The sequence below is a fragment of the Dermacentor andersoni genome, chromosome 2 (assembly GCF_023375885.2).
Source record: "Dermacentor andersoni chromosome 2, qqDerAnde1_hic_scaffold, whole genome shotgun sequence".
Lineage (NCBI taxonomy): Eukaryota > Metazoa > Arthropoda > Arachnida > Ixodida > Ixodidae > Dermacentor > Dermacentor andersoni.
The window spans coordinates 64,046,892-64,060,441 of record NC_092815.1 but is presented as its reverse complement, the minus strand read 5'-3'; the positions used below and the strand labels follow the sequence as shown (position 1 = coordinate 64,060,441).

General features: G+C 42.5%; 1 protein-coding gene across 1 annotated transcript in view; it reads left to right on the top strand.

Moving 5' to 3' along the window:
• Mau2 (Mau2 sister chromatid cohesion factor) overlaps positions 1-11,854 on the top strand; it is a 46,937-nt gene extending 35,083 nt beyond the window's left edge. Inside the window, exons 15-16 of the mRNA XM_050189156.3 lie at positions 2,981-3,108; positions 8,599-11,854. Of these exons, the coding sequence (XP_050045113.1) occupies positions 2,981-3,108; positions 8,599-8,658 (188 nt within the window). The 3' untranslated portion in view covers positions 8,659-11,854. The remainder of the gene's footprint in view (positions 1-2,980; positions 3,109-8,598) is intronic.
• Positions 11,855-13,550: the final 1,696 nt, after the last annotated feature.

Sequence of the window (13,550 nt, the reverse complement as noted above, 5' to 3'; positions counted from 1 at the left end):
CAGTCACTTCACCAGCACTTATGACAAAAATAGCATGAAGAATGCCTTTAGGTTGCTTTTCAGCACTTCTTTGATGGTGCAGAATGCAAGGCTTTATGATAGTTACCCCTGTGAATCATATTAATGCTTTAAGTCAAAATTTACATGCTCCAGACTGCTCCAATAATAAGATACAGAAGAACCTCGTTGATATTATCCCATTTCGTAAGATTTCCCAGTGCCAATGTTCTTGACCAAGGACACAAAAAAATGACCGCATACAGTTATGCTTCTTTTCTGGGAATGTATTAACTGGTACAAAAGAAGTGCAACTGTGTTGGGTCATTTGTTGTGTCCTCACTCGCAAACGGAACGTTGCCACCAGGAAATCGTACGAAATGGGACCGTATCAACAAGGTTCTACTGTATTCCAAGACACTATAATTTAGAACAATATCTCTCCCTCCCATGCACTGCATTTTGGAGGACATGCTCGAGCCAAAGGCAAAGGTTGTGTGCATCGCTAGCTATCCCTGTGTCGCATGCCTTAAAATGATGAGGAAAGACACCACAAAAATAACAAGAAAGAACGTGCAGGAAGCTGTGAATGAACCGGAGCAAGCAGATCAGCAGGCCTTCCTTCCCCATCTGGGCTTAAAGGGACTGACAACCGATTTTTAAGGACTGACATTTTTATGGCACAATGAAACATTCGTCTCCTTAAGTGTTCGTACCAACAGCCTTGATGGAACATGGTTATAATGGTGCATTTTTGAGGATAGGACACAGAAAGAACGCACAGAAAACAGTCCCATCCTCAAAAACGTGGCGTTATGACCCTGTTCCATCAAGCCAGCAACCAACTAGCCCACATAAGTCTCTTAATACCTGCAGCCATTACTTACAAAAGTGCGTAGAAATTTTGTAAGCAGAATTTTTCGATCTGAGCAATCCATATAGGAATCCCAATGCTAGCAACACTGAGAAGTGAGAGCAATGCCTATAGTCCACCTTTCAAATCAGGAAGGCAGAACGATAGATTGCTTTTGCAGAAATGAGGGCAACTTTTATTAACCATCCGCATTTTGACTTTTTCACCCCCTCTGAAAATAAAATGCTGCTGTAGTAAGTTGCTGCGTCTGTGGTGGCTGAAAATCCTAGTGCTAGCTAATGGCAATCTGGTGCCTTCTTTAGGCCATGGGTGCAAGTTCTCCCAGCACCACTATCTCGGAAGCCATGGCACCACATTTCTCCTCACAACAATCAAAGATATTGCTACACATTGCATGTTACAGAAAAAGCTTATAATAGAAATAAATGTATTATTTCAATATTTAAGAATGGCAAAGGAGCCGTGTACACGAATAGAAGGTCACATGATAAGGCATCCTATTCTTTGTCATGCTTTTGCCACATGACAGCACCAAAGGTAACTTACTGCGATTTGTTGTGAAGAATTATATATGAATCCTCGTTTAATGAAGAAGACGGTGCTCGTTTCAGACAATACTAGACATGATCTTTCCATGAGCGAGGCTATCTCGAGTCCTGTTCTGAGGGGTTGTCGGTCCCTTTAATAGGAACAGGAAGGAGCCCCCAGCGCGTGCTTGATCACGTTAACGCATGTGTGTTCACCTCCCCCCCCAGCACAAGCTTGTTCATGTCGTCTTCAGCTTTGGGCACGTTGGAGCACGGTGTGCGTCAAGGCAGCATCGTTCTTGGCTAATCCTCTCATGTTTCCCCTCGCACCCATAGCAAATGGTGTGGGATGCATGATCTTATTGCACTTGGACTTCATATGAAACACAGGCTTCTTCTGGCAAATGTCGCTGTTGCTGGTGGAGGAAGGACAAGACTTTTTCAATGCGAGCCCAGTGATATTCTTGCGCGGTCTACCACACAATTGATTGGGTGCTATATTCAAAGGGAGTCTCCTTAGTTCAATCTCCATTTTATTTGTATGAATTTCCTGTCCCCTTTGAGTTTCGATTACCAAGATTCTATTGTATGTTTAAAGTAACAGGAGTTTACCGAGAAAGGGGTGAATTACTATATATATATCATAGACCCTCCTAGCACTGTTACGTATTTTGAGCATATTAAGTGAATTTAGTAGCTAGTTACTGTATTTATTCGATTATTAGGTGGTCGCGATTATAAGGGAAGGGTGCAGTTAATCCCCTCAGGTAAATAAGCAAATGAGCCAAGAAATCATCGATGTGTTGTACTTTCTTTATTTATTTAGGGCTTCCAAACATCAACGAAATAGTTTTAAAAATGTATATTTTATACCTTATATGTTACTCTCTGGGAAATATGTCCTTATGTGCCTTAAGGGAAGTTGAACATTTATGTGTGCTTCTTAGCTGCTTCCGCTGCAAAACTGCATGAGATAATACTTGCTGCTGTGAAGCACAAGTGAACGCTGCAAATGTTGCAGCAGGTAAATGTGTGGCTTTAAAGCTTGAGTTGGCGCAATTCGTGCACCTTTTCCGGTAGGCAGCTTTTATAATTTGATGTTTTGGAGCTTCTGGCCTTGTCTATGTTCTTATGCACCAGGACTTGTGCTCTCCTCTTCACTTGAAAAATTTTGAATAAGAACCCGTGCGACTGCTTGGCAGAACTGCAGCGAGATCATAGTGGGCTCAGTAACTTGTAGTTTGATGTCGATAATGTGGCCATTGTTTACTCCTGTGTAATATTGTGTCGTGTAAGTGAAAATCCTGTTTAAGCCATTTCCATTTACCGAGATCGTATTGTATCATTAATAAAAAAAGAAATTTGTAGGATGAATATTGTCTACACATCACCAAGTTTGGTACTAAGCCGTTGTTGACCAGCATTGAAAAGTTTCTCTTTTGTTCCTTACATAGTGAAATGTGTCGGAGCTTTGACTTACCATTCCTTACTACTTACTTACCACTCGTAGCGACAGAAGTTGCTCAAAGTAGCCCAGCTGCTTTTTCATTGTCTCAGAATGAAAACGCGCTGCTTTGTGCAGACCTGTACCGACTGTGCGGCCAGCCATTGCAGGAGCAGGAAGCCATCCAGACGCACGCCAGTTTCTCACAACTGTTGCTCAAGGACCACTTTCAGGCATCCCAGCTGCCAGAACACAACTTGATACAGGTGAGCAGAGACACATACTGGCCACTTCTCCTGAATTTTCTGTAAAGTTTACGATTTCACAAGTTTTGCATATCTTCAGAAAAACTTTGTTCACGAAAATGTTTAGCTTGCCAGCTTCCGTCCGTACCTTTGCAAGTCTTCTGATGGTGAAAGGATACCAAAGGGCTACTTTCTTTGAGCAAGTTTATTCCTGTAGTTCGTGTAGCAGGCAAAATCAGCAACAGCAGAGTTGCTGAAGTCACTGTGACCTAAAAACAATGTGTTGCTTGTCAATTTCTGTTGTTAGAAGTTTGCTACTGCTTGTGAGCTGTTTGTAAAGGTAAATTATCATTAATAAAATGCGATTGTATCTCACTAAAGATGTGTGCTCAGAGAAAAGTATTTAAAGATGTGTTCTATTGAATCGCAATGCCCCCTACAGTTCCACACTATAGAGTGGAACTTTGTTCATATGATGCCATTTTGTACAGTACAATTTACCGGTGCCAACGTTCGCGATCGAGATTATAAAGAATGATCCAATAGAATTACGCTCGGTTAATGCGTTATCAGAAAACGCGATCCTTTGGCATCAGCATTCTGTACACCGTAAAATTGCAATCGTATGATGCGTTTTCCAGCCGCTAGGTTCTATGTGAACAAGAAAAGGTGCAAGGCAAGTGTGATCAAGAGTGATAAGCACCCACCAAGTCAGTTTCCCCACAGTACGCTCCTGCCTGCCTGAAGTGAAAATGCTGGCATGCACTGTTTCCTTTCCTGGTACCAGCACATCTCCTCGCGGGCCGGGTCGTCTCGCATCGCATTCACAGTTGTGCAATGATCATCTTTACCTTTATCGTGCCATTGGAAGCGTACTGGATGTGTTTAATAAGCGATTACCCAAACACGCTGCCAACGCAATGAGAGTGTCATGTTTCGCTCTGGCGGCATTGTATTTACACTGTGCAGCATGCTTCCAATGACACTATGCCACGATGCACGCTCTTAATGGGTGATCACCCAAACGCACCACTGTCATGAAGTCAGTGTCGTGTTTTGCTCTGGCGGCATTGTATTCCGCGTCACTCACCAGCTCGATTTCATCTCGCTTTCACGTCTCCATCTCGTAACACTACACAACAGAAAAACGACAGTCTGCATCTCGGGCTGTTCAGACCTCACCAGCTTGATGCGTGTCGAAGTCTCATGCCGCAACGATTCTCGCCGTGCGGGCACATAAAAACTTCCCGCCAATATACCCCAGGTGCCTGAAGAAGCTGATGACCCAGGCCGAATTTGAGGAGCCTAAACGTCAGCTTGTCGAACCCTCAAAAAACGACAATGCGCGTCTGTGGCCACTCGGGCCCCACAAGCGTCACAGGCGTCGGCGTCTCGTGTAGCAATGATTCACGCAATGCTTCACATCACGAAGATGTCACCTACAGTAGAGTCTGCCAAGTTTTCTAGCGACTTTACTAGTGACTTTTAGTGATTGTACGTTTTCCCAGTTAGTACGTTTTATCTCGCATTTTTGCCCTAAACATATGAACGAGGTTCTTCTGTATTTACAAATTTCTAATTTACAGGTGTGGAAGAAGAAAAGGCACGAGTATGCCAGTTTTATTGGTTTGATGTCTGGTCTTTTGCAGTGTAGCCTTTCAGCCCCAGTAAAGAACCAGAACAAAAAAAGGTGGTCTGAAAATGCCATCTTTTGTTGCTTGAGAGTTGATTGTAGCTTTGAAATGTATATCCAACAGAACCCTAAATATGTGTTCATCATAGACCTTAGGGGAAAACGTGCTTGGACACTAAATAAGTTTAAACTGATAGAATATCTTTTCAAAACTCTACTCTTGTTAATTTTGCAGAAAAAAAAAGTTAATTACTACTACCAGTACAAAAAATGAAGACGAAACTTCCATTTTCTAAATTATATATATATATTTTTTCAATTTTGCACTGAAGCTCCAGTATCAATAGGTCAATGGGACGTAAAGAATTTCAAAGTATTTTCTAGTATATCGGCCATTGTGGCACATTAAATGTTCTTGAAACTTGCTGAATTCAGTTTTTGCCTCCCTTTAGAACACAGTGCAGTCCATCCTTAAGAGGATGGCTTTTAGCTAGGTGCCCCTTATCTAAATACATGGGAAAGGAGTTGTTTTTCTCAGCAACCACTGCACCAAATTTGATGAGGTTTGTTGCATTTCAAAGAAAAAGTTAAGATGTAACTATTTGCAAACAGGTTTTTGATTAAGGCCGTTCATTTTTAAAATGAAATTATTGAATATTGCAAATTTTCTGAAAACGAAACTATCAGGTATAAAATTCTGTAACTCAGCAATGACAAGTGATATCACAATTCTGTAAATTGCATCTAATAGTACATCCAAAGTGGACAAAATTGATTATATAGATGACTCTTAAATACACGACTAATATGTGAGTAGGACTTTTGTAAAACCTTTGTAAACATAGTAACAAATTCACGTAAGGTTTAAACTGATATGTCAAATTTGTCCACGTTAAATGTCCTAACAAAGGCTGTTTCCAGAACTGTTATGTGTGTTCTTGATGCAGAGTGACGGATTTGTAAGCTTCGTGCTTCTATTTTTTTCTTTCAAACTTATACATTTTCAGAAAATTTTGTATAAAAAGCAGAGACCCTAAATCACAATTCCGCATCCAATGGTCACTAGAATTTTACTTTCTTTCTCAAATGCAACAAATTTAATTAAAATTGGCCTAGGGGTTATCTCAGAAAAGCATTTTCGTGGTTTACATGTAATTGAGTAGGCGGCATCGGAGTTGAGCCCAAGCTAATGCTTCTTCTTAACGATGAAAGCTCATTTAGGCCTGAGCAATCGCCATCAAAGTCATGACGTCACGCTGAGTAGGTTGGGAACTTCAAGGCAGTGCTGCTGCCTGTCTTTAGCTTTTGCCTATTCTCATGTTAAGACTTTCTTGGTATTGCAGAAGGGTAGTTTACTAATACAGCAACACTTATTTTTCTCCTTAGTGCCCCTTTAAGAAATGTAGACACGGAGCTTTAACGTGTCAATGAGTGTATCATCCACTTCCAAGGTTTGTAGAAACCTTGAATGGGTGTTAACGGATATATTCTTGCCAGAGACCACTTGCTTCTGGCTTTTTTTGTGCATTGGGTGCAGTAGCTACTAGTGGAGTATGGTAGAGAGATAATGCAACACCACTGACGGCCAACTAGCAGCAGTGGCCACGATGCGCCATGTTGCCAGGCAGCTAGGATGCATACAGGGTGTCCCAGCTAACTTTAGCCAGAGTTTAAAAATATGCCAATGCACTCTAAGACAATGTAACTAAATGCATGTTGATGACTATTATATGAAGTATCTCACACTATTTTTTCTACTCTGCTTAATTACATAATTAGTCAAAATTGATTAACCAACTTCAGAAGCAACGAAGTTAGGCAAAAAATTCCAATTAGGAAGTTGTAGAGCAGTTTGTAAAACGTCCGATTAAACAGTTTCCAACTTCCTATCTATTCGGTATTAGTGTTCTTCCGCTTGCTGCAGATGCCAGAAAAAAAAAAAAAAAAAAAAACCACGTGTCATGCCTGCATGCGTGCTGTTATTGCAGCGCACCCAAACGTCCCCGAGTACAATCAAACATAGCATTTAGCCGGGTGCACTGCCGTTGCATCTGCTTATTGCTATTGTGAAGTGCTGTGAGGGAAGCACATTGCTGGCGTGAATCGCACAGCCAACACCTTCGTTACTGCCCTGGCGCCTTTTAAGCGGCAGCACACCCTGCTAGATACTATGTTTGTTTGTATGCGGAAAGTTTGGGAGCACTGCAATCATGGGGCGCAAGTGGGTATGTCAGATGGTATTTTTTTTTATTTCGCGGGCTCTATAGAAAGTTAGAAACTGTTTAATCGGACATTTTGCAAAGCGCTCTACAAAATTCTAATTGAAATTTCTCACCTAAGTTTGTTGCTTCTGAAGTTTAATTAATTTTGACAAATTATGCAATTAAGCTCAATACAAAAATGGTGTGGCTTACTCCATACAATAGTCAGCAACATGCATTTGGTCGCATCGACTTGGAGTGCATCGGCATATTTTTAAACTCTGGCTAAAGTTAGCTGAGACACCCTGTATAAATGAGGTTTGTTTGCATATTGGATAATGTATGTTTGTACAGTGAACACCGTGTTCCCTTCTGTACGCCATTTTTTCATGTCATTGCCTTGTTTAAGGTGCAACATAAGGTGTGGAAATGTCACAGAACTGTGACATCCTGGTCAGGTGGGAATTTAATACAGTATAACCCCTTTGATAGGCTCCTCGCTGTTATGTTTTCCAGCCTGCTATGTCACGGTTTTGTGATCCCGACCTCAAGCACATTGACTCCTATGCATTATGTTCCCATCTGATACGTCGCCATTCTGTAATGTTTCTGAATGTTGCGTTGCATTTGAACGTGGCGGTCATGTAAATTAAACGGTCCAGAGGCGCATTCGCTCATGCACGAAGGCAATAAATGTATACTCGAAGTTAAGCCTGTCAAGCCCTGCCCCTGGGCCCACTCCAAAATGCCGAGAGTATGCGACTGCGAGTTGCGATAAACATGCCTTGGCGCGGTTGTAATTTTTGCCGGTTCCCTAAAGCCAGCTTTGCCGCAATACAGTTTTGTTATAAGGCGAAGCATATGTTAACAGTATAAAGAGGCAACTGTCACGGAACAAAGCTTGTTTTCCTTAGTTACACAGGCGCGCACGCGCCGTCTCCAGTCACAGTGTGACCACGGAGACGTCTAATCACTGTACTAGCAGCCATTCGGGGCTGTTTCTGACGTTGCTGTGGCTACTCGGGACCTTCCTCACTGTTAAGTTTTTCCGGCTGTTGCATTATTTTTCCACGATCCCTTAAAGAAACGTATCAACAGGGTTCTGCTGTACTTTGAAGTTTGTGGGCTTTGTGAAGGGACTCACTCAAATGTGACAGAGCAGGTATGAAAAGTGGGAACACATCTGCAGAGTTCTTCTGTTCTCACTGCATTGGCTACTAAGATTTAAAAAAAAAAAACGAAACAGAACATTTTTTTTTTATAAAGATGAAAGCAAGAGGCTTGTATCTTGGTTCACCACATAACAAAAAGAGGTACTGCAAGCCTGTCATTAGGCAAGCTGAGTGTCTCTGTCCATATTTGCTTTTCAGCGTGCATGAGGCTGTGGCTACCAGTAGCGGCTTTTGTCACAGCAAGCTATTGGAACTTTTGGTGAAATTCATGTATTGCTGCAGTATTTGTGCAGAGAGCATGAATTTATGATGGGAAATCCTAAAACATTGCTTGGCCAAAGTCACAATGGTTGTTTAGAGTGGAAGTAATTGGCATGAATGGAAGCATCTTAGCTGATTGGACATCATGTTAGTGCTTGTGCTATGCAATATATTTTGTTTATATATTACATGCATTGCAACTTACATTCATTCTTGTTCTCTCTCTCTTTTTCTTTAACTGCAGTGGATTGACGGAGAGCCCCCTGTTATGAACACAGCATCAACCAGCTCGGCAATTCCATAAGCTGGCATTGTTAAGGGCTTCTTTCGAAGCCAACATCCTATTCCTGCATGCTTATAATTAGTGACAAACCCACTTGTGCAAATGCCCTCTTGAGCAAGGTTCCTTGTCAGCCAGAGGCCCTATGTAAGAGTATGTCATGTTTGCCACATTGTGATAGGCTGTAAAAATGTTTTCCCCTTGCTGTCTATTTTCGCAGACATGGGACTCAAGTGTATAGGCATTCATCCTTCATTTCTTTTAAACTTGCTACTCAGAGATTTTCTGTAATACACTTCGGTCCTATTGATATATGTGTGTTTGTTAGCCACAATGTATAAATGAACCTTAGCAAACACAAATGACTGTTCTTTAGGTCTAAGAAAAAAAAAAAATGATTCACTTCATTCATAGCTGTCCACAGTTGTGGGCATTTGATGTGCAGTCAACATCTGTTCACTTGTAAAATTTTCCCCATGTGTTTATATTTACAGGCCTGTGGAATGTATTTATGTGTCATATGCCTTTTATTTAGAAAATTACCAAAGTGGAGGGACAGAATGAAAAAAAAAAAACTTTTGTATATAGCGTCATGCAACTGGCGGCCTGGCAATGCTACCGTGAGAAGTTCTACACATATACTGTAAAAAGCATTGCTGTTTTGCTGCTCCGTGTGTGAGAAATATTTACCCTTAGTAGTATGTCAAAGAAATTGTTTAAAACATGTGGCCTAAGATTAGCTCATACATTGACGTCTCCTTCAGTTTCACCATGCTGCCTTTGATATTTCGGAATGATTTTCAGAGCTTGGAAACTTTGCAAAGCATGTTGACCTCAACAAATCGGATAGCATGCATATTTGTGCAGTGAGCAGGCTTATGAGGCCAATATGAAAGAAAAATGTCACAGAAGAGCTGTCTGCCAACTTTAATGTTTAATGAGGACAAAGGACAGAAAAACAACAATATTGCACAAGTGGCTGCCTACCAACTGATCATTAATTGTGGTTAGTGCAAGTTTTCACGCATTCACAATAAATGTACATTTGGCAGACAACGCTTGTGCCAAATTATTCTGGTATTGTTTTGTGCCCCCATTTACTCGCGTTGTTTTGTTGCATTTGCAATAAACTAGGGGTGTTCTAGTAGTGACATTACAAAATTGGTTACGCATACAGTCGAACCTCAATATAACAAATTATCAGATATAAAGAAGTGAATGCAAAATTTGGTTGGACATGCTTTATTTCAGTGGAGTACTGTCCGCCTGCTATAACGAAATTGAAAATGCAAGATCCGACTTGTATCGGTTACTGTGAAGCATGCCTCAATGTATATATCCTGGTAACAAAAATGTCATACAGTTGCCAACCAACTTTCCAGACCCCTGATTTTTCAAACATGTGCGATTGTTCCCGACTTCCCTGCCGCACCTCCAGCTACCTCTAGCAACAATGTATAATGGCAATAGCCAAAATTTCAGATGCTACACAGTGTTTCAGGCATGAACCATGCATGCGATGCTGCAAGCATGGCAGTCATGTCGACTGGCATGATACTACAACTATGGTTGCCAATGAAGTGGCGCTGGTTAGGCTTAGCCGCCTAAGCAGTGCGGCCGCTGTAAAGCTGTCGCACGAAGCTCGCTGCCAATATGCTCTCACTTGAGCTTATCAGCGATCAAGTGCTAGATCAGGTGCATGGGGTAGACCCATTTAATTGAAGCCTTGTACATTTGGCCATAAATGAATGTTCAAAGAAACCAATTATAATATTCTCAAATCCAAGACTGCTTGGATTTATTTGATTTGAATATTTGCATACGCATGTATTGTTTTCATCCAATCTTATTTTCCTTACTTACCTGTGTGCTGCACAAACGTGAAATCCTGGTTTTCCTGTGTGCTTCTTTTACATAAGGATGCACTGTATCATAGAACCATGTTAGTTATTCCCTCCCTCCATACGCAAGCCGTCCAGAAAGGTGCATGTGACAAAGCTCAATATGAGTGATGTTTGTGATTTCTTGTGTACAGATTTCTCAGGGCACGCAGTAGGCTTTTCTTTTTATTAAGTAACTTTTCATGATTAATTTCCCACTTATGCAAACTCACACTAGTGAACACATTGCATGGGTTCTTAAAACAATCTATATTTGTGCTATAAGACAAACTTCAGCTTCATTCACTCTTGGGAAGCGAAAAGAAAGGAAGTCCAGAGTGGGCGGAAATTTTTTCTCCACATGTCCAAGATGTTGACATCTGTTCTGCCTCTGCTGCTTTCGCCAAATCTACCTGCCGTTGGCACACTTGTCTGCGTAATGGCACTCATCACCACACCATTTCAAGGAGTGTGTTCATTGATCCATTGGCCATCAAAATGAGTGATGGTGTTCAGCTTTGCCTGCGCTGATTCTTGAACGAACAAATGAAATAAACAGTTTTTGTTTGTTTAAGCTTTTATTTTATGGAGATGCAGAATAAGCAGCTGAAGAAGCGGGTGCCCCAGAAGTGGCGGTGATGAAATCGCCCAGCTGTGTGAAAGTGAGGAGTTAGGACACAACAACGCTTTGCTCTTGCACCTTCTGCTAGTACTCAGCTCCTTGGCAATCTTCATCCAAATCTTGCCCTTGTGGGACGTATCTTTGTGGAGGCTGGGAGTTTTATCGTACACCACTGAGTAATTTTTCATTGTGTCAATTAGTATCAGCACTGATACTTTGGGTTGCACTTTTAATATTTATATGCCAGCGCAGCTTTCGGCGAAGCATAACGACATCACACTTTCGCCAAGGTGAAACAAATTGGTCCGACATAGATCTAGCTTGCCACTTGGTTTTCCGGCCGCTTAGGCGGAAAAGTGGGCAGATTACTTGGCATTTTTTTTCTGCTTCTGCCCACTCAGAGACTAAGTGTGAACGTAGCCGAAGTACTGCTTTGTGAACCAGCGTACAACTATATGCATTTAAAGAACATTATTACGCATAGCACAGACGTCCAGTGTAGCGTTTGTGACTGACGGCTGGATGATATCAGCAAGCTCATAATGTGCTCATGGCACTGCTACTACCTTTTTGTATTTTATTTGCTGCATATTGTGTTATTTACATTTATATGGTACTTATTTACTAGAATTGTATGAACCTGTTGCATATTGAAAACTTGTATGGATACTGGTTACCAGTATTCCTACGCCTGTGCTAGAATAAAATGTATAGCTTATCCATTCTCGTGAAGAATTACTGAAATGACATACTGTAAACAGAGTGGTGCCAGTTTAAAGTGACACTTCTTTGCATTTCTCTTCGTGTTTGGTGTGCCAAGTAGACACAAAGGTGTCGTACAAGTGGTCAATAAATAAAGATTTTGATGGTGGGATTTTCAACTAGGGTCCCCTAGCACAGTATCCCAAGGCTACTGAGTAGTTGAATTACCCAAGTATGCTACAGATGTATTCGTAAAGTGAGTGCATCCTTACCTCTCTCTACTTTCCTCATGCAGGCTAACATTTTGAGGTGCTCTACAGCATTGCATTGCCTTTGGGGTTTGCGAATGTTTCGTAATTTGCGAATGGCATGGGGATAGATAGATTAATAACTTTATTGAGGTCCCTCGGCGCGTGCGATTAGCGCGCAGCGGGTCGCTCCCACATCGGGACAGAGAGGCCATTGCCCTCCGCCGCATTGCGGGCTCGATGGACAGCCCAGAGCTGTGCTTCAAGGTCCGAGCTGTGTAGAGCTCGGTCCCACTCTTCCTTTGTGGTGCTGGCCCCCGGCGAGAAAAGCGACACGCATTGTGAGGGTGTGCATCCGGAAAGGTTTTGTGCTGGAAGGCCGGGCATGGGTAGGTGCCCATCTGAAGCCGCCTGTACGCGACTTCTTGTGCTTTGAGTGCTTTCTGCGGTAGCGGCACGGTTCTCTTGACTAACTTATAGTGCTGGGTGAGATCATTGTAAGTGATGAGGGGGTCGCGCTTGCTCTTTCATCCTGCCGAGAGGAAGTCTGGGCTCGCACAGTGAGTTAACGTATTTATTCGAATCGAGGCCGATAGTTTTTTTTCACATAATCATATTCCAAACTCTAGGGTTGGCTTAGATTCGAGGATTTTAAGAAACGCGCCAGTTTTTCATTGAAACTGCTAAATATGGTGCATAGCTAGCGCCATCTAGAAAAGTCAGTATCGCAGCCACTACTAGCCGTGCCAGTAGCCAACCGTACACAAGAGAGGTCGCCATTTTGACCTGTGTCGTGTCGGCCGTATCAGGGTGCGGCGTAGTGTTATCGCGATGGCACCAAGCAGGAGATGCCACTACAATGCCGCTTTCAAGTGATAGCCGCAGAGGCATTGTTGAACCTTCAAGCCGGGTGGGACTTCGGTGTCGACGAGAAAAACTTCCGTCGTTGGAGGGGACAACGACAGCAGGTTTTTGCATGCGCCACAACGAGGATGGCATTTAGCGGACCAAAGAAAGACCGTCACCATGAAGTGGAGACAGTTTTGGCCAACTTTGTTCGGACGCAGAAAGCAGCTGCTTTTCCAGTGACAACAGAAGTTCTCCAAGCGAAAGCTAGGGAACTTTCGAGGGAGCGAGGCCTAGTGCCAAAGGATTCCGAAGCCAGCCGGGGCTGGCTTCAGAAATTCATGAAGCGCTTTGGCTTCAGCCTCCGACATCGCACTTCAATCACCCAGAAGCTGCCAAGCGATTTCGAAGAAAAGCTGATAGCTTTTCAGCGCTACGTGCTGCGAAAGAGAGAAGCGGCAGACTACAACCTTGGGCAAATTGGCAACGCCGATCAGACGGCTGTGTATTTTGATATGCCAGTGGTGTACACCGTGAATGAAAAGAGTGCCAAGGAGGTGAAGGTGCGCTCTGCGGGCTACGAGAAGCAGCGTGCAACTGTGATGCTGTGCTGCACAG